Raw genomic sequence first — 20339 nt, forward strand, 5'->3', positions numbered from 1 at the left:
CATGGTTAATGATCAGCTGATACTTCCCCTGTGCCCTAGTACAGAAATCATGAAAATATGACCCACTAGTGTGCCCTGAGGACTGTAATTGAAAAAAAAACTAAGATAGAGTATTCTTGCATTCTTCGTTGAAGAGGCTTAGGAGTGTGCACTATATGGCAGCAGTTTTGCAGCAATGCTATTAGCAGTTATACATCATGCACCCACTGCTGCCATCTAGTGCTCAGAAGTGTATAACAACTGCTGCATTTTAGTGCTCCAGATGTGCACATTTGTGAGAATACCTTTTTTTCACGGTTGTCATGATAAATACAGACTTTTCATATATATTTTCCTTAGACAAAATTGAACAAAATATTATACCAAAGATTTTTCCACCAATATCCCCAGAAAGGAATGTTTCCCAGGGAAAGCCGAACGATTTTTTATTTATTTATTTCTTTTTTATATACAGTATAATCTTATGATTTGAAAATCTTTTGTTCTTAAATTGATCCACTCAACTATAAAGAGTTCTTATACAGCCCAAGAGTCATTTCAAAATTTCATGAGAGCAACTTTGAATCATTTAACACAATAATGTAATTGTAATTTGCTAGGCTGTTTGCTTTGCTTTCTATGTGCCACCTGTTTTTTCGTTTGTTCCTTCAAACTCTAATTTGATGCTGCCAGATGCTCATGATTCTCGGGTTGTAGTTCTGGCAAGATCACAGATATATAGAATTTTACAGCAACTCACCTGATCTTACCTTGTAAAACTATAATGATTATTAAAGCTAAGAAACATAGCACATCTAATGTGAAACCTTAAAGGGACAGTCTACTTGAAAATTGTTATTGTTTAAAAAGACAGATAATCCTTTTATTACCCATTCCCCAGTTTTGCATAACCAATACATTTATATAAATATACTTGTAACTCTATAATTACCTGTATCCAATCCCCTGCAGACTACCTTTTATCTAAGTGCTTTTTACAATCTTGCATTTTAGCCAATCAGTGCTGGTTCTTGTATAACCATTATCATTCTCCACGGGAGTGAGCACAGTGTTATCTATATGGCACACATGAACTAGCACTGTCTGGCTGTAGTTCAAGATTTAAAAAGCTAACAAAAAGCAATGAGTTAAGGGGCAGCATGCAGGGGCTTAGAAACAGGCATACTTAGAAGTTATAAAGTATATTGATATAACAACGTTGGTTATGCAAAGCTGGGGAATGGGTAGTAAAGGCATTATCTAGCCTTTTTAAACTATAAAAAAAATCAAGTAATTGATATCATTGTAGGATACGCTTGGTTCTATAACTTTTTTCTTATATTCTATTTTAGTTATGCAAAGTAGATGAATCTTAAATCATCTAAACTGCTTTCATAAATAGTGGTACCTAAACAATTAACAGTACATTTTTATTTGACGCCTGTTTTCTTTGTTTCGTTTTGTTTAAAAAAAAGTTACAGTTCAAAAGAGGGAATCAACTGCATGGAAGAACTATATAAGAGACTATTCTTAACTAATGGACAACAATTCTCATGTAGGTCATCCAATACCTGTAACAGTCACTGATAGGTTTTCATTGTATTTTCTCAGCTTTCAATAAAGATGAGAAGAAAACAAAAATCAAGTAGACTATCCCTTTAAATTGTCTGACCTTGCTGAACATGTGCTAGTGAAAAGGAAGCACTTCAATCAGTATAAGGGAGACACAGATTTCTCACCCAGTGGCAGGAGGGCGAATTTGAAACACTGGGGCTTGCATATCTGTCAATTGTCCAAGGAGAACCCGCGCTGTTTCCTGTGGGTCGTATGGTTTATCATAGTTCTGCAGAAACAAGAAGAAATTAAATAAACAAAAAGTAATTTTGACATGGAACATATAGAAAGGCATACAATGAATATATATGCAGTTTAAGCTTTGACGCAAACAATAATTCATAAGAAGAAGAAAGGGGACCAACCTTGGGCAAATAAATCCCCTTATGAATGTTGTTATTAATATTCAACTATAAAATACCTACCAAACATTTACAAGAAGCCTTTAAAGACAGGTAGGCGAGGAAGACCAGAGGTAAGCCAGACCAGAGATAGTAAGCGTGGGCAGAGTCTGAGGGTGGAGTGGGTGGAGCTGGGACAATCCATGGAAACTAAGACAAAGCTGTGGGAGGGGCAAGAGAGCAACCCTCTCAACCAATGAAAATTCCATGATATCCAGTTATGCTACCAACACCTACTAGAGTCATTTTTATGCCAGTTAACCATCATTTTAAAATAAGGTTCAGCTCATAAGCAAATCTCTACTGCTGCACAGGTTGCCAGTTTTGTTCAGTACAAGGTGCAGAGGTGTCTGAAGTTTATAACATAACCACAACCTGTCTAAAGAACAGGGCGGGCCGTGAACTCATCGGTCAAGAAATAAATACATTTATCAAGTAAGCATAAAATTTTTTTCTTTCTAATGACACGATGAGTCCACGGATCATCTAATTACTATTGGGACTCAATACCCAAGCTAGAGTACACAGATGATAAGTGAGGGATAAGACAGGGAATCTAAACGGAAGGCACCATTGCTTGAAGAACCTTTCTCCCAAAAGCGGCCTCGTGGAATGAGCCGTAATCCTCTCTGGAGGCTGCTGTCCAGCAGTTTCATATGCAAAACGTATGATACTCTTCAGCCTAAAAGAAAGAGAAGTAGCCTAGCTTTCTGCCCCTTACGTTTTTCCCGAGAAAACCACAAACAAGGCAGAGGACTGACGAAAATCCTTAGTCGTCTGTAAGTAGAATTTTAGAGCACGAACCACTAAATTGTGCAGAAGTCGTTCCTTCTGAGAAGAAGGATTAGGACACAATGAAGGAACCACAATCTTGTGATTAATGTTTCGGTCAGAAACTACTTTAGGAAGAAAGCCCGTACATAAAACTACCATATCTGAATGAAAAATAAGGTAAGGTGACTCATACTGTAATGCCGAGAGCTCCGACACTCTACGGGCAGATGAAATAGCCACTAGAAACAAAACTTTCCAAGATAACAACTTAATATCTAAGGAATGCATGGGCTCAAACGGAGCCCCTTGAAGAACTTTAAGAACTAAATTAAGACTCCAGGGAGGAGTAACTGGTTTGAACACAGGCCTGATCCTGACCAAGGCCTGACAAAATGATTGCATGTCTGGAACGTCTGCCAGACGTTTATGCAACAAAATAGACAAGGCAGATATTTGACCCTTTAGGGAACTAGCCGATAATCTTTTATCCAAACCTTCTTGGAGAAATGACAGAATTCTAGGAATCCTAACTCTGCTCCAAGAATAGCCCTTGGACTCACACCAATATAGATATTTATGCCATATCTTGTGGTAAATCCTTCTAGTCACAGGCTTATGAGCCTGAATCATGGTCTCAATGACCGAATCTGAAAATCCCTGCTTGGATAAAATTAAGCGTTCAATCTCCATGCAGTCAGCTTCAGAGAAACTAGATTTGGATGAAGGAAGGGCCCTTAAAGTAGAAGGTCCTTCCTCAACAGAAGTCTCCAAGGTGGAAGAGATGACATTTCCACCAGATCTATATACCAAATCCTGTGGGCCAAGCCGGTGCTATGAGAATCACAGACGCCCTCTCCTGCTTGATTCGAGCAATGACTCGAGGAAGAAGAGCGAATGGAGGAAACAGGTACTCAAGACTGAAATTCCAAGGTACCGCCAGGGCGTCTATCAATACCGCCTGAGGGTCCCTTGACCTTGATCCATACCTCGGAAGCTTGGCATTCTGTCGAGATGCCATGAGATCCAATTCCGTCTGACCCCATTTGAGAATAAGGCTGGAAAACACTTCCGGATGGAGTTCCCACTCCCCCGGTTGAAAGGTCTGTCTGCTCAGGAAGTCCGCCTCCTCAGGAAGATCGCCGACAGACAGCAAGAGTTGGTCTCCGCCCACCGAATTATCTTGGCTACCTCTGTCATTCCTCTCTGATGATTGATGTAAGCCACTGAAGTTATGTTGTCCGACTGGAACCTGATAAACTGGGCCGAGGCTAACTGGGGCCAGGCCAGAAGAGCATTGAAGATCGCTCTCAGCTCCAGGATGTTTATCGGCAGAACAGACACTGACTGAGTCCAAACTCCCTGAGCCTTTAGGGAGTCCCAGACTGCTCCCCATCCTAGAAGGCTGGCGTCTGTTGTCACAATCACCCAAGAGGGTCTGCGAAAGCAGGTTCCCTGGGAGAGATGATCCTGAGACAACCACCATTGAAGAGAATCCCTTATCTCCTACTCCAGTAGTATTCGTGGAGACAAAACCGCATAATCTCCATTCCATTGACTGAGCATGTTTAGCTGCAGAGGTCTGAGGTGGAAACGAGCGAACAGGATGATGTCCATTGCCGCCACCATCAGCCAAATTACCTCCATGCACTGAGCCACAGATGGCCGAGGAACTGACTGAAGCGCTAGGCAAGAATCGAAAAGCTTTGATTTCCTGACTTCTGTCAGAAAAATATTCATTGATAGGGAATCTATTATTGTTCCCAAGAAAGTTACCCTTGTATTTGGAACTAAGGAGCTCTTTTCAAAATTTACCTTCCATCTGTGAGATCGCAGGAAGGATAACAACATTTCCGTGTGGGACCTTGCTTGTTGTAAAGATGGCGTCTGGACCAGGATGTCGTCCAGATAGGGTGCCACTGCAATGCCCCGTAATCGGAGCACCGCCAACAGAGATCCCAGAACCTTTGAGAAAATTCTGGGAGCTGTGGCAAGACCGAAAGGAAGAGCCACGAATTGGAAGTGTTTGTCTAGAAAAGCAAACCTTAGAAACTTGTGATGATCCCTGTGAATGGGAACATGCAGGTACACGTCCTTTAAATCCACTGTTGTCATAAATTGACCCTCTTGGGCCAAAGGGAGAATAAAACGAATAGTTTCCATCTTTAAGGACGGTACTCTCAGAAATTGTTTAGACTCTTGAGATCTAAAATAGGCCTGAAGGTTCCCTTTTTGGAAACCACAAACAGATTGGAATAAAACCCCAAACCTCATTCCTGCATCGGAAAAGGCCTCTCTTTTTGTCTGGTCTACAGATAATCTTGAAAGCAGAAACCTGCCTCTGGGAGGAAAACTCTTGAACTCTAGTTTGTATCCCTGGGACACTATGTCTACTGCCCAGGGATCATGAACATCTCGAAACCCAAGCCTGAGCAAAGAAGGAAAGTCTGCCCTCTACAAGATCTGGTCCCGGATCAGGGGCAGGCCCTTCATGCTGTCTATGATTCAATAGCAGGCTTCATGGATTGTTTTCCCTTCTTCCAAGACTGATTGGGTCTCCAGGAAGGTGTAGACTGATCTTGCTTGGAAGAGGAAGTGGAAGAATTTCCCTTGAAATTTCGAAAGGAACGAAAATTACTCTGACGTCCCTTTTGCTTGTTTCTCTTATCCTGAGGGAGATGACCCTTTCCTCACGTAATATGAGAGATTATTTCCATCAAGTCCGGTCCAAACAAGGTCTTTCCTTTGTAAGGAATCACTAAAAGTTTAGACTTAGATGGCACATCCGCAGACCAAGGTTTTAAACATAAGGCTCTGCGGGCTAAAACAACAAAACCAGAGATCTTTGCTCCCAGTTTGATAACCTGTAGGGAAGCATCAGTAATAAAGGAATTAGCTAACTTAAGAGCTTTTATCCTATCCTGGATCTCATCAAGGGGAGTGTCTGTCCTAATGGCATCAGACAACGCATCAAACCAATATGCCGCCGCACTAGTGACGGTAGCAATGCACACAGCAGGTTGCCATTATAAACCTTGGTGTACATATATCTTCTTGAGTAACCCCTCTAATTTTTTGTCCATAGGATCTTTAAAGGCACAACTATCCTCTATGGGAATAGTAGTTCTCTTGGCCAGAGTGGAAACAGCTCCTTCCACCTTGGGTACTGTTTGCCAAGCCTCCTTGATAGAGTCAGCTATGTAAAACATCTTTTTAAATATAGGAGATGGAGAAAAAGGGATACCCGGTCTCTCCCATTCCGTAGCAATGATCTCAGAAGCTCGGTCTGGTACAGGAAAAACCTCTACCGAGGAAGGTACCTCAAAATATTTGTTTAGCTTACTGGATTTCTTCGGATTAACTATGACCATAGTGTCGCTGTCGTCCAATGTAGCTAAAACCTCCTTAAGTAACAGGCGGAGGTGTTCAAGCTTAAACCTGAAGGATACAAGTTTAGTATCAGCAGGAGGAATTACACTGTCAGAGTCTGAGATCTCACATACCGAAAGATCCTCCTCCTCAGGCTTCTGTGAGGGGGCATCCGAAATAGCAACAACTGCGTCAGTCTTGTTTCAGTTGCGTCAGTAACCTCACCTACTGAATGTCTACTCTTCCTCTTGCGCTTTCCCTGTAACATGGGAAAAGCAGACAACGCATCAGAAACTGCAGAAGACATGAGAGAAGCGATGTCTTGCAACGTAACCCCAGTAGGAGTTAGAGAGGAAGTGCAGGGCACTGCATGTGTGGGTGGAAAACCTTGGGAAGCTTGAGGAGAAAGCTGCGGCATATATTGAACATTGTCATTAGACTCCTGAACAACATCCGCCTTGGAAAATGTTGGCTCTGAAAAAAGTCTATCCCTATAACTTAAAGTTCTCTCAATACATGAGGAACAGAAAGGGATTGGGTTCCACATTGGCATCAAAGCATAAAGAACAAGTGACATTTTGTAGGGTCTCTTGGTCCATACTGAATCACAAATGGTGACATTTTTTAATAAAAATTAAAAAAAAAACAAAAAAAAACGTTACTGTCTCTTTAAATTTTAAAACGGAACTTTTTTACTTTTGAGTGCAGAAAAGGCTAAATACGTACACAAATACTGCAAAACACCTCTACACCTCAGCTTAACTTTGCTGAGGTGCCTACCTGCCTTTCTGACACCATTACAGTCCCCTCAGTAGAAGATCCGGAACTCAGCTGTTTAGAAGATATCATGAAGCGCTGTCCGGTCTTAACGCATGTGTTTAAGCATTTAATTTCCAAGAAACACTCTGAGGACTTTATTAATGACCCTCTCGTTCCTTCCGACAACAGGAAGTGCTGTGAAAGTGGCGTGCAACCCAAATTAGTGCCACACATAGCTCCGCCCATCGTGGGCGTTTCAGAAAGTAATCTCCCAGTCGGCTTTTTATGTTAAAGTTAAGCCACCGGGAGTAGTGAAAAACCACTATACACAGAGCCTTCTATCTATTTAGCTAACCGCCCGTGCCTGCGTAAAAAGTGCTGCCATAAAGTCTCCTTTTATCTATAGGAGGTCTTTTTCCCAAGTAAATAAAGTGCTCCACTTTCTCTGAGATCCTATTACCCAGACCCAGAATAAAAGTCAGCACTTTTCTCTTAAATCTGCCAGACAGCAAGGCAGCTCACCAGGTTTGAGAGGTTCTCTCCCTCACATAGCCCTGTGGATAAAAGATAAGGTCTGAGTAATGCTATTCAGACTATCAGGATTAGGGCAGCATAAATTACAGGGGAGGCGCAGTGAGAATTATGTCCCACAAGTTCCCATTGCTCTAAAGCCACCACTGCTCTACTGAAGAGACTGATATGGACTACGGCTACACCCTAGAACAAAGCAGCACAATCTTGTACTACTTAAAAAATAATAAACTTTTGATTGAAGATCTTTTACTAACACCTAAGTTTACCACTTCCTTGCTCTAACGTAGGCAAAGAGAATGACTGGGGTGGGAGGGAAGGGAGGTGATATTTAACAGCTTTGCTGTGGTGCTCTTTGCCGCCTCCTGCTGGGCAGGAGTGATATTCCCAATAGTAATTAGATGATCCGTGGACTCATTGTGTCATTAGAAAGAAATACACATATAAATAGGCTAACAGAGTGATTACTATTGCTGCTATAGTATAGCACAAATAGTAGAGTTAAAGGCATGCTTGCTACCCTCAGCAGTTTAACAGGAACTTATGGGATAGAGGTAGTGTGGTCTATTTACTATGGTGCGAGCGGACATGATTTGATATAGCGGATCATGTCCGCTGCACATCCATAAATGCCGACAGCATACGCTATCGACATTTATCATTGCACCAGCAGTTCTTGTGAACTGCTGGTGCAATACCGCCCCCTGCAGATTCGCGGCCAATCGGCCGCTAGCAGGGGGTGTCAATCAACCCGATCATATTCGATCTGGTTAATTTCTGTCCGCAGCCTCAGAGCATACAAAGCAGCATACAAACTAAATAGTTTAAACACATTTAAAACCATAATTTCTTCTGTTAAGTGTGATCAGTCCACGGGTCATCATTACTTCTGGGATATTAACTGCTCCCCTACAGGAAGTGCAAGAGGATTCACCCAGCAGAGCTGCATATAGCTCCTCCCCTCTACGTCACTCCCAGTCATTCTCTTGCACCCAGCAACTAGATAGGTCGTGTGAGAGGACTATGGTGATTATACTTAGTTTTATATCTTCAATCAAAAGTTTGTTATTTTAAAATAGCACCGGAGTGTGTTATTACCTCTCTGGCAGAGTTTGAGGAAGAATCTACCAGAGTTTTGCTATGATTTTAGCCGGAGTAGTTAAGATCATATTGCTGTTCTCGGCCATCTGAGGAGTGAGGTAAACTTCAGATCAGGGGACAGCGGGCAGATGAATCTGCATAGAGGTATGTAGCAGTTTTTATTTTCTGACAATGGAATTGATGAGAAAATCCTGCCATACCGATATAATGTCATGTATGTATACTTTACACTTCAGTATTCTGGGAGAATGGTACTTCACTAGAATTACACTGTAAGAAAGACATAAAGCTGTTTAATATCGACAGAACGCCAAGCTTCCTCGTTACGGGTCCAGATCCAGGGATCCAGGAGCAGTCCTGATAGATGCTCTGACAGCACCTTGGGACTTCAGGATGGCTTACGTGTTTCCACCCTTCCCGTTGCTTCCTCGATTGATAGCCAGAATCAAACAAGAGAGAGCATCAGTGATTCTAATAGCACCTGCGTGGCCACGCAGGACTTGGTATGCAGACCTGGTGGACATGTCATCCTGTCCGCCTTGGTCTCTACCTCTGAAACAGGACCTTCTGATACAGGGTCCCTTCAAACATCAAAATCTAACTTCTCTGAAGCTGACTGCTTGGAAATTGAACGCTTAATTTTATCAAGACGTGGGTTTTCTGAGTCAGTTATTAGTACCTTAATACAGACTAGGAAACCTGTTACCAGAAAGATTTACCATAAGATATGGCGTAAATACCTACATTGGTGTGAATCCAAAGGTTACTCTTGGAGTAAGGTTAGGATTCCTAGGATATTGTCTTTTCTACAAGAAGGTTTAGAAAAGGGTTTTTCTGCTAGTTCATTAAAGGGACAGATCTCAGCTCTGTCCATTCTGTTACACAAACGTCTGTCAGAAGTTCCTGACGTCCAGGCTTTTTGTCAGGCTTTGGCCAGGATTAAGCCTGTGTTTAAAACTGTTGCTCCACCATGGAGTTTAAACCTTGTTCTTAATGTTTTACAGGGCGTTCCGTTTGAACCCCTTCATTCCATTGATATAAAGTTGTTATCTTGGAAAGTTCTATTTTTAATGGCTATTTCCTCGGCTCGAAGAGTCTCTGAATTATCAGCCTTACATTGTGATTCTCCTTATTTGATTTTTCATTCGGATAAGGTAGTCCTGCGTACTAAACCTGGGTTCTTACCTAAGGTAGTTACTAACAGGAATATCAATCAAGAGATTGTTGTTCCTTCTTTATGCCCAAATCCTTCTTCAAAGAAGGAACGTCTACTGCACAACCTGGATGTAGTCCGGGCTCTAAAATTTTACTTGCAGGCAACTAAGGAATTCCGACAAACGTCTTCTCTGTTTGTCATTTACTCTGGGCAGAGGAGAGGTCAAAAATCTTCCGCTACCTCTCTTTCTTTTTGGCTTCGTAGCATAATTCGTTTAGCTTATGAGACTGCTGGACAGCAGCCCCCTGAAAGAATTACAGCTCATTCTACTAGAGCTGTGGCTTCCACTTGGGCCTTCAAGAATGAGGCCTCTGTTGAACAGATTTGCAAGGCTGCAACTTGGTCTTCGCTTCATACTTTTTCCAAATTTTACAAATTTGACACCTTTGCTTCATCGGAGGCTATTTTTGGGAGAAAGGTTCTTCAGGCAGTGGTTCCTTCTGTATAAAGAGTCTGCCTATCCCTCCCGTCATCCGTGTACTTTTGCTTTGGTATTGGTATCCCAGAAGTAATGATGACCCGTGGACTGATCACACTTAACAGAAGAAAACATAATTTATGCTTACCTGATAAATTCCTTTCTTCTGTAGTGTGATCAGTCCACGGCCCGCCCTGTTTTTAAGGCAGGTAAATATTTTTTAATTTATACTCCAGTCACCACTTCACCCTTGGCTTTTCCTTTCTCGTTGGTCCTTGGTCGAATGACTGGGAGTGACGTAGAGGGGAGGAGCTATATGCAGCTCTGCTGGGTGAATCCTCTTGCACTTCCTGTAGGGGAGCAGTTAATATCCCAGAAGTAATGATGACCCGTGGACTGATCACACTACAGAAGAAAGGAATTTATCAGGTAAGCATAAATTATGTTTTTCTTTGCAAACTTTGCAGTCTAATGGCACAACTCTTGAAAGGCCTATTAAGTGTTTATTTTATCCCCTTTGCTATGGCCAAATAGTGACAGAGATAAATGAGCTCCAGTACATATGTAACAACCACTATGCAGCATGTACATTAAAATAGACAGAATCCTTAATTAAAAGAAATGTCATCCAGCCCCTCTGAGGGCAGCAAAAAACTAAAATATTAGATTTAAATTACAGGAAAAGTAAGCAAATAAATAATTTGAAAATGTTTACACTACAATTAACACATTTATTTTTTGTAGCATATATTTTGAGTTTAATGTCCCTTTAAAAGTACAAATTATACTGCAGTGTTGACTCTAGTATCTTCCTCCTTTTAATTCCTTCTGCCACAAGAAGTTAGGAAGGAGCGGTCTAAAGACAGCTACTTCTTAACTTGCAGTTCCTGGTTTGCATTAGCAATCCTGCTCCTCAATGGCTCACAAGCTGCATCCTCAGCTTTATAAATGGAGTACTAAGTCCTCATGGATTTATAGGACTCAGAACTAAAAATCACTACTATACTTATTTGGGTTGCCATTTTCAAAATGATCGTGGTTGTATATATGTATTGTAGCTTTTATCTAGAAATACAGGTTCTAGATATCAAATATTTCTGCTGTATTTATTATTATTATTATTATTGGTTATTTGTAGAGCGCCAACAGATTCCGCAGCACTGTATTTGAAGAACATAATTAGAAAAGACACAGCAATTTTAAAAATGGGTCTATTATACCAACAGTAATGTTGATTAGCACTAGTAATATTTTTTTCAACAAAGTGGGCAATCACAATCCTGTAGTAAAGTCTAACGATTTTTCTACAAAATTCACCACTAAAGTCTATGGGGATTTTTTTAGATAAATGATTTGATAACTTTTTCCATTTTTAATCAACCACATAAATGGAAATCTTATTCCTTATGCTAGTGTTGTTTTTATTTATTTGACAGCATGACTAAGGGGATGTACTCGAAACGTTGCTTATTTTACTGTCTTAATAAAGTGCTAAAAAGAATTCTGTGTGTTGTGGACGTCTTTGGGATTCAGTATATGCTGTGGAGACTGGGCAGTGTCTCTTGTCCTTCGTGCACTTTTCAGTAGTGCTGTTCCCTTCCTGTATGTATTTGTTTTTATTTAAAGGGACTCTAAAGTAAAAAAATATTCTTTCATGATTCAGATACTGCACACAATACAAAAAAAAAAGCATGTATAAGAGTTCACAGTTTATATTTGTGATTTGTTGATGACTGTCATATGATACAGGAGGCTGGCAAATTGTAGACATTTCAAATGTATCTGAAAAAAAAAAATACTTCTCATTTGAAATTCAGAGTAAGAGATTTTGCATTACATTTTTCTATGCATTTGTTGATTATGCATTAGTATTAGTGAAAATGCTATGCCAGCCTATATTAATGTTGAGTGAAACAAAATTTAGTAGTCTTCATTTTACATGGACATTTACAAATAAGCTGGAACAAAAATATAAGGTTAAAGTGCTGAAACCGACTGCTTTAGTATTCCATCTTGACCTATACAAATAATGAATGTTTTGTGCCTCTTCAGCAGAATGACTTTACAACCGAAGTAAGATTGGATTCTTTAACTAACATTATATTCACATGCTGTATAGTTAAACTGCAGGGGGTGAACTAAACTGAGATCAATTTGTAAAACATGCCTTGTTCTGGACACAATATAATCCATTCAAACCAAGTCTTGCACAGAATGATATGCATGTTAGAAGAGATGATGTTTTTCTACCTACCTTGGAATCAAGGAAAGATTGAATGGCCAGGATCTCATTAGTTTTTTGCTCAATAAGTCCGAGGTACTGCATTATGTTTGTTTCACGGATGCTTGATGAAGAGCCCAACATTTCATCCAGGATAGAGCGGTCGCAATTTATCTTCTTGAACAAGGAATCAATCCCTAGTGAATAAAAGCCATTGTTTTAACAGGGAGCAAGAACAGCAGAGACTAATAGTTTAGCACATGGATACATCGTACTAGCATGAAAAAACAAATCTACAATTTACTGGCAAATTAAGGCCCTAATTCTAATCCAATGGATTAAACAACATAAAAATTTAAAAATATAAAAACAAAAAAACAAAGAAATGACACATACAATATATCTGGCAAATCTAGTAAAACACACAAAAACTATTAGAAACAATAATATATCAGACTTTAATTGAGGTTTTAACAGGCATTTTAAATGATAAAAATAAAATGATGACTACTGATTCAATATTGATTATGGCTGCCAGCAAGTCTTTCACTTAAAGCCATATGATAATCTAATTGGCTCTCTATTCTGTCTAAAGGTTTGATACCTCACCGGCATGGAGAGAAATTACGCAAAGTCTTTGGGATTTTTTTTAGACCTTGTATTGTAATGTAGCTGTCTCTGTTTCACATAAATAACACTACATAGCAACATAAACATTTCTCAAAATAAAATTTGTGCTTCTAAATTAATTTTTTTAAGTGCATCCCCATACCGACGAGACGTCTTAAATCATCTCACCTAAGCGGCAAGGCTTTGAATATCAGGCCATATAAGAGAATGCTTATATAGCTTTGCTTTTTGGAAAAACGACAACAACAGCAAAAAAACCTGTGCTGAGTACATCAATTTTTTATGTTGTAGTTGTCCCCATCAACCAGTGAGAATAGAGTATAGGAAGTCAGTTGTACATAATCAGTTTTTACTTAAAGGGACATGAAACTCTAAATAAAGGCTAGACATAAAAAAGCAAAGATTAGCTTGTGAATAATATTAATTTGTTTTGTTTTTAATTATGGTGTTGACTCCAGTCTTTCCAATCCTGTTTATCGATGCTTTTTCAGCTTCAGATCAATGTTTTGTTTTTTTTATTCTGAGTGATCACAATACAAGCGATAACAATATTTACGTATTGGGTAAAGTTTGGATCAGATCCCAGCGCATAGCAGGAAAATCACCCATACAATGCTTGCATAGCAAAGGCTTCACCTATCACAATCCTCCCAACCATGGGTTTTGCACTTTATTTTGGCAACAAAATGAACACATTAAATTCAACACACAAAGGGTGTTAAAAAATGAGCAAAACTGGACTTCTACATGCTTGACAGTATTCCAAGACTAGCGAGATCAGCAAGAAACAAGAGAAAATGGAAATAATTACTGCAACTACAAGAAATGGTGTTTAGCAATTGCGCTCTTAATATCTGCTTTTATTTCATACTCAAAATGTTCAGATTGGAAAGTACAGTATTGTCTTTAGGATCAGGGTTTCTCTCTGCAATGGCATCTTCCTGATCAGGAGTATTTGCCATTTAGTTTTTTTGTTTAAAACTGAAATCTTCTTACAGTTATAGAAATGCGGCAGAGAAACCCAGTTCTATACAGTGAGAGTGAGGCCTGGAAACTCGGTCTGTTCAGTGAGAGTGTGGTCTGAAATCTTGGTCTTTTTAGTAAGAATTAGGTCTGGAAATCTTGTTTTTTTTTGAGTGAGAGTGAGGCCTGGAAATCTCGGTCTTTTCAGTGAGAGTGAGGTCTGGAAATCTTGGTCTTTTCAGTGAGAGTGAGGTCTGGAAATCTTGGTCTTTCAGTAAAACTGAGGTCTCGAAATCTTGTTTTTTTTGAGTGAGAGTGAGGCCTGGAAATCTCGGTCTTTTCAGTGAGAGTGAGGTCTGGAAATCTCGGTCTTTTCAGTGAGAGTGAGGTCTGGAAATCTTGGTCTTTTCAGTGAGAGTGAGGTCTGGAAATCTTGGTCTTTCAGTAAACTGTTTTTTTTGAGTGAGAGTGAGGCCTGGAAATCTCGGTCTTTTCAGTGAGAGTGAGGTCTGGAAATCTCGGTCTTTTCAGTGAGAGTGAGGTCTGGAAATCTTGGTCTTTTCAGTGAGAGTGAGGCCTGGAAATCTCGGTCTTTTCAGTGAGAGTGAGGTCTGGAAATCTCGGTCTTTTCAGTGAGAGTGAGGTCTGGAAATCTCGGTCTTTTCAGTGAGAGTGAGGTCTGGAAATCTCGGTCTTTTCAGTGAGAGTGAGGTCTGGAAATCTTGGTCTTTTCAGTGAGAGTGAGGTCTGGAAATCTTGGTCTTTCAGTAAACTGAGGTCTCGAAATCTTGTTTTTTTTTTGAGTGAGAGTGAGGTCTGGAAATCTCAGTCTGTTCAGTGAGGGTGAAGTTTGGAAATCTTGGTCTGCTCAGTGAGAGTGAAATCTGGAAATCTCATTCTGTTCAGTGAGAGCGAGGTCTGGAAATCTCGGTTTGTTCAGTCATAGTGAGGTCTAAATATCTCAGTCTGTTTAGTGAGAGTAAGGTCTGGAAATCTTAGTCTTTCAGTGAGAGTGAGGTCTAGAAATCTTGGTCTTTTCAGTGAGAGTGAGGTCTGGAAATCTTGGTCTTTCAGTGAGAGTGAGGTCTGGAAATCTTGTTTTTTTCAGTGAGAGTATTTAATTAATTTAAAAAAAAAACTTTAACATATTGGGGTCAATTTATCAAGCTCCGAAGGCTCGCCGGAAACAGAAGTTATAACCTGTCTGCCTGCTCTGAGAAGTTATAACCAGAAGTTATAACCTGTCTGCCTGCTCTGAGGCGGCGGACAGAAATAAACCCGATCGGATGCGATTGGGTGATTGACATCCCCTGCTAGCGGCCCATTGGCAGCGAATCTGAAGGGGGCAGTATTGTACCAGTATTGCGTCAGTATGGCGATACACCTTTTAGGTTGGCAGACTGCAATCATCCAGCTTGGGATGATTGACACCCCTTGCTAGCAGCCGATTGGCCGCGAATGTGCAGGGGGTGGCATTGCACAAGCATTTTACTAGAAATGCTTGTGCAATGATAAATGCCAACAGCATATGCTGTTGGCATTTATCGATGTGCAGCGGACATGATACGCTACATTGTATCATGTCCGCTCGCACATTAGTAAATTGACCCCAATAAGTTTTCAAAACATCATTGCTCAAACATGCTCATTATAGGCATCATGCCCATACATTAATTGTTTAAAACATTATAAAGAACCCTCTATCCAACTGCAAAACACAGACATGGGGTAGATTTAACAAGCAGCGGATGCTGCTATCTACACCCGTAGTTTACGGCTTGACGGAAACAGAAGCTAAGAAGCAGTATTGCGTCAGTATGGCAATGCACCTTTTAGGTTGGTGGACTGCAATCATCCAGCTTGGGATGATTGATACCCCTTGCTAGCAGCCGATTGGCCGTGAATGTGCAGGGGGTGGCATTGCACAAGCATTTCACTAGAAATGCTTGTGCAATGTTAAATGCTGACAGCGTGTGCTACAGCGAATCATGTCCTCCCGACATATGATAAATTTGCCCCATAGACTCCATTACCCCCTTTAACTATTTAGTATGTCAGTGATATGCATCCATTATCGGCATCAGTCTGTTTTTGTCTCTGAAAGAATGTGATCACTTTGCTAATGGAAAAAAAAATATCCGTTCCCATTTTTCCAACATTGGAACAAAAAGACAGAAAGATTGTGATCAATTACTATATTAGTTGCTTAAATATTAAAACATATGTTGAGTGTATAGAGGTTTAAAACAATCGACACCACCATCTTGTAACCTAGGTTTGTCTACTGAGGCCAATTAGGGACAGTTATAAACAGGTCATTAGTGTGCAACCAATGACTGTATAAAATATATCAGTGTCAAGTCTGGAGTCTGCACTTTTTTACAGGAATTAAAAAGATTATATTTTTTAGAGTTAAATTACAGGAAATGGGGATGAAATAAATAATTAAACATTTTATAATAAAATCTGAGGATGCTTAACGAAACAGTAAATAAATAGTAGACTGAGTAACAAATGTAATACAATCTGTCTACTCTTCTGACAAAATAAAGATCTGAGATTAAAGCAGAAGCTAATGTGCTCTGTGTTGTATGCAATGCTGTTTCTCAAGAAGAGATATGATGGAGACAAATTAATCTATGTCATCATACAGTAACTAGATATTTTAACGGGTTGCCGAAGAGAATCAAGTTTATAGCCACGCACGCTTATCTTCACTGGCAATTCCACTGCTCCCTTACAAGCTGTTAGCAAGGTTTGCATTGATTGTATGGTGCATTTGTCCCTGGGGCTCAAATTTACTGTGTACACTATATTTTGCTTTTAGTTTGTAGGTTTCAATGCACAGCACAAAGAGCTTCAGATTATTTATTTTCTCATTTAGAACATCATCATTCTTACAGTTTTTAGCCTGTGTGTGCAGTGATATACGGTATACCTTTTAAAGGAACATATTATCAATATATCTCAGTGTAGGTGTAACGGACCACAATTCCCAGCCTAATAAAGTATCTTCCTTTTGTAATTATTTCAGTGATTGTGTTATATTTTCACAATATGTTCAAAATCAATATTAAGTGAACAAAAATATCTTTCATTAGCAGAAAAACAAGATCCCTCTTAAAAAAAAAAACAGCAGCGGTATCTGTAAAGTTTTCAATATTCAAACATGCACAGCCATAAAGATCTGTCAGAAGACAGGCGGATGTGGATTGTTTTCTAATGCCAATGGGGCATATTTATCAAAGCGTCAACTGAAAATACGTTTGAATTCCACGTTGTATTTTTTGCGAGATTGATCCGCTGTAGTTATCAAAGCGTCAAATTTGTGATGTAATATACGCTCCCGCGATCTCAATCCGATGCAGATCAATGTTTGCGTCATTACAGATGTTTCAAATTCAGATTCGACTCTATTTGACCCTTTTCCAAATTTATCAAACATTTAACAGCTACGCTCGCATCTATTCCGACGCAGCGTACCTAGTTTTCAATCCACCACCCTTGAGGCCACGGATGCCATAGAAATCAATGGGAGTCTGAAAACACAGAAAGCTTATGTTCGATGCTGCAAAAGAATTAAGTATATTACATAATAAAAGTAAATTCGAAACTCTATTAAAATTGTATACCCTTTCTAAATCAAACAATATTATTGTTCCATATTTGGTGCACTAGTAGATATAGGGATACAAATTAAAAATACATTACAATTTATGGATTATGTTACAAATTTGTCTCTCATTACAAAGCAAGGGGACAATATTATTCCTCCAAATTTGTTGAAAAGTTTTGCCCCAAACTTGTTGCACTAATAGATATAGAGATAAAAATGAAATAAATACACAACATAATATAGCTAGCTTCCTTTTTATTTCTATTTGCATCATGTTTAAGGCATATAATACAAGTCACACTCTCCACTTCGCACCAATTTTGATGCAAACTTCTAAACAACCCACACACTAGTGAATTTTTCAACCACTTTTGATTGGAATATGCATAATCACATTATTTATGACATCAGCCAATCTGATTCAAATATACATTTTAAACTATCACTAACTAATCAAATTGCTTGATACTTGTGTCATTAATCACTAAACAGAACTTGTAAGTGCCATTTTTTACATTGTGTATTATACTTTGAAAGTATGTATTTGTGAAATTAGTATTAAAGATAAACATTGATGCTGACATTAGGACACACAGTGTGATATTTTAGACAATGATTTTAAAATTCGAATTGATGTTTGATTCAATATAATCTTAAACTGATAGCTCAAAGGGATAGCCTACATAACATAAGACTGTCATGATTCAGATACAGCAGAAATTAAAATCACCTCTTTATTGTTATGCTATATTCAGTGTATTTCTTCCTTCTCTTGAATTTCTTTTTCAGTAAGAAATGTCATCTTATATGCCAGCCCATTTTATAACACCTGTGTAGGGGTAGTTTTTAAAACTAGATTGTAATCAGGAGGGGTTACACAGGTACAGAGAGAAAACTGGCCCAGCTCTTAAAAAATCCATTGATTGCAAATAAATACATATGATACCCTGATGACATGCTATATTCGCAATTATTTATGCTCAGAATAATAATACATTTACAATATATTCATATAGTGGTATAAATAAACACAAAAATATGACAGACAACATTGTTTAAAAACAAAAAAAGGAACTTAAGGACATGTAAATATGTTTGCAAAAGATTTCTGTCATAACACACAAACACACACACACACACATATATATATATATATATATATATATATATATATATACACACACACACAAGTATGTGCAAAGATATACAAATTCTAGCATTAATAATCCTTTATAAAAAAAAAAACATGAGATAAAAGCATATCATGACTTCTAGAAATACAAATACACATTCATTTATGTGAAAGTATCATAACAAATAAATATAAAAATAACTTTCTATGAGATATTGTTTGTTGAGGTATAAATCAATCTATTTCTTGGACATTAACAGATTAAAAATAAAATATTAGCTTTAGAGGACTGAGTTTGTTCATGGACAGTAATGAAATGGTATAAATAAAGTTGGGAAAAACCTGAATAACTGCGTCAGCAATGACTGTTAGTTAACAACAGTCCGATGTTCATCGCGCCGTACTTGACGCGCGTGTTTTTGACTGGGTTTTTTTACAAATAAGGGGATCGTATGTGGATCTGTGTCAGCCATGTCTGGCGAGCGCATTGAAGCCGGCGAATGCACTTAGATTGACGCTTTGATAAACATGCCCCAATGTGTAAATAATAAAGCCTACCTTTGTTTTAATTTCAATGAAATATTCTGTGCTTTAAACTTAAATGGGCATGGATAGAATGCATGTATATTATCTATCTATGTATCTATGTCTGTATATCTTTATGTCTAGCTAGATGGACAGAGAAATAACCTTTCAATAATATTCCAGTCAGTCATAAGTAGGGTGACTATATTGCCGCTTTAAAAAGGGACACATATGAAAAATACTTATGTCAGGGCTGTTTTCAGTGCTGTTTAAAGAAATGTTTTGTATAAGAACCCTGACATAAGTATTTTTCATATGTGTCCCTTTTTAAAGTGGCAATATGGTCACCCTAGTCAAAAGCCTTTATAGAGGTGGGGTCTAGGTGCAGTTATATATTGAGTTATTGTATTACTCTAGGACCATGCCCAAAATGCTGAATAAGCACACAAAACTGTCATTTTGTCAGCACAATTTGCAGTATTTGTGCAATTCAAGGTAATTCTAGGTCACTTGAAAAGCCTCCTGGTTATGTTTATCTGGTCTACTGCTCTGGCAAGTAAGAGTCACACAAAGCCCTACACTGATCAAAGCAACCACTGTGTAGCATGTTAAAGGGTAAAGCAAATGTCAGCAAACTTAAGCATTCAGAATGCATTCTAGTCCCTCTGAAGAGAGTTGAAACAGTTTTTCAAAGTTAAATTACAAGTAAAGGAGTCAAATAAGGAATCAATCGTCCTTTATTTTTACTATGCTTGCAAAGCTTTATTTAATGCTCCCGCTCAAGCGCTAACGCCGCTAGGAGTAAGCTTTTTGCGTGCGTAAGGTAGCGCTCGTATTACAAGTTTAAAGTAAAGTTTTCATTCGTGCTCTAACCTGATGCATGTAAAAAAGTAAATTTATGCTTACCTGATAAATTGATTTCTTCTATGATACGACGAGTCCACGGATTCATCCTTTACTTGTGGGATATTATCCTCCTGCTAACAGGAAGTGGCAAAGAGCACCACAGCAGAGCTGTCTATATAGCTCCTCCCTTAACTCCACCCCCCAGTCATTCGACCGAAGGTACAGGAAGAAAAAGGAGAAACTAAAA

The 20339-nt window shown here is 38.9% G+C and overlaps 1 protein-coding gene across 1 annotated transcript in view; it reads right to left on the reverse strand.

Annotated features, from left to right (window-relative positions):
- The window catches only part of ODAD1 (outer dynein arm docking complex subunit 1), a 249453-nt gene that overhangs the window by 41638 nt on the left and 187476 nt on the right, over positions 1-20339 (reverse strand). Inside the window, exons 12-13 of the mRNA XM_053691034.1 lie at positions 12414-12577; positions 1719-1822 (exon numbers count right to left, since the gene is read on the reverse strand). Of these exons, the coding sequence (XP_053547009.1) occupies positions 1719-1822; positions 12414-12577 (268 nt within the window). The remainder of the gene's footprint in view (positions 1-1718; positions 1823-12413; positions 12578-20339) is intronic.

Source organism: Bombina bombina, chromosome 8 (genome assembly GCF_027579735.1).
Source record: "Bombina bombina isolate aBomBom1 chromosome 8, aBomBom1.pri, whole genome shotgun sequence".
Lineage (NCBI taxonomy): Eukaryota > Metazoa > Chordata > Amphibia > Anura > Bombinatoridae > Bombina > Bombina bombina.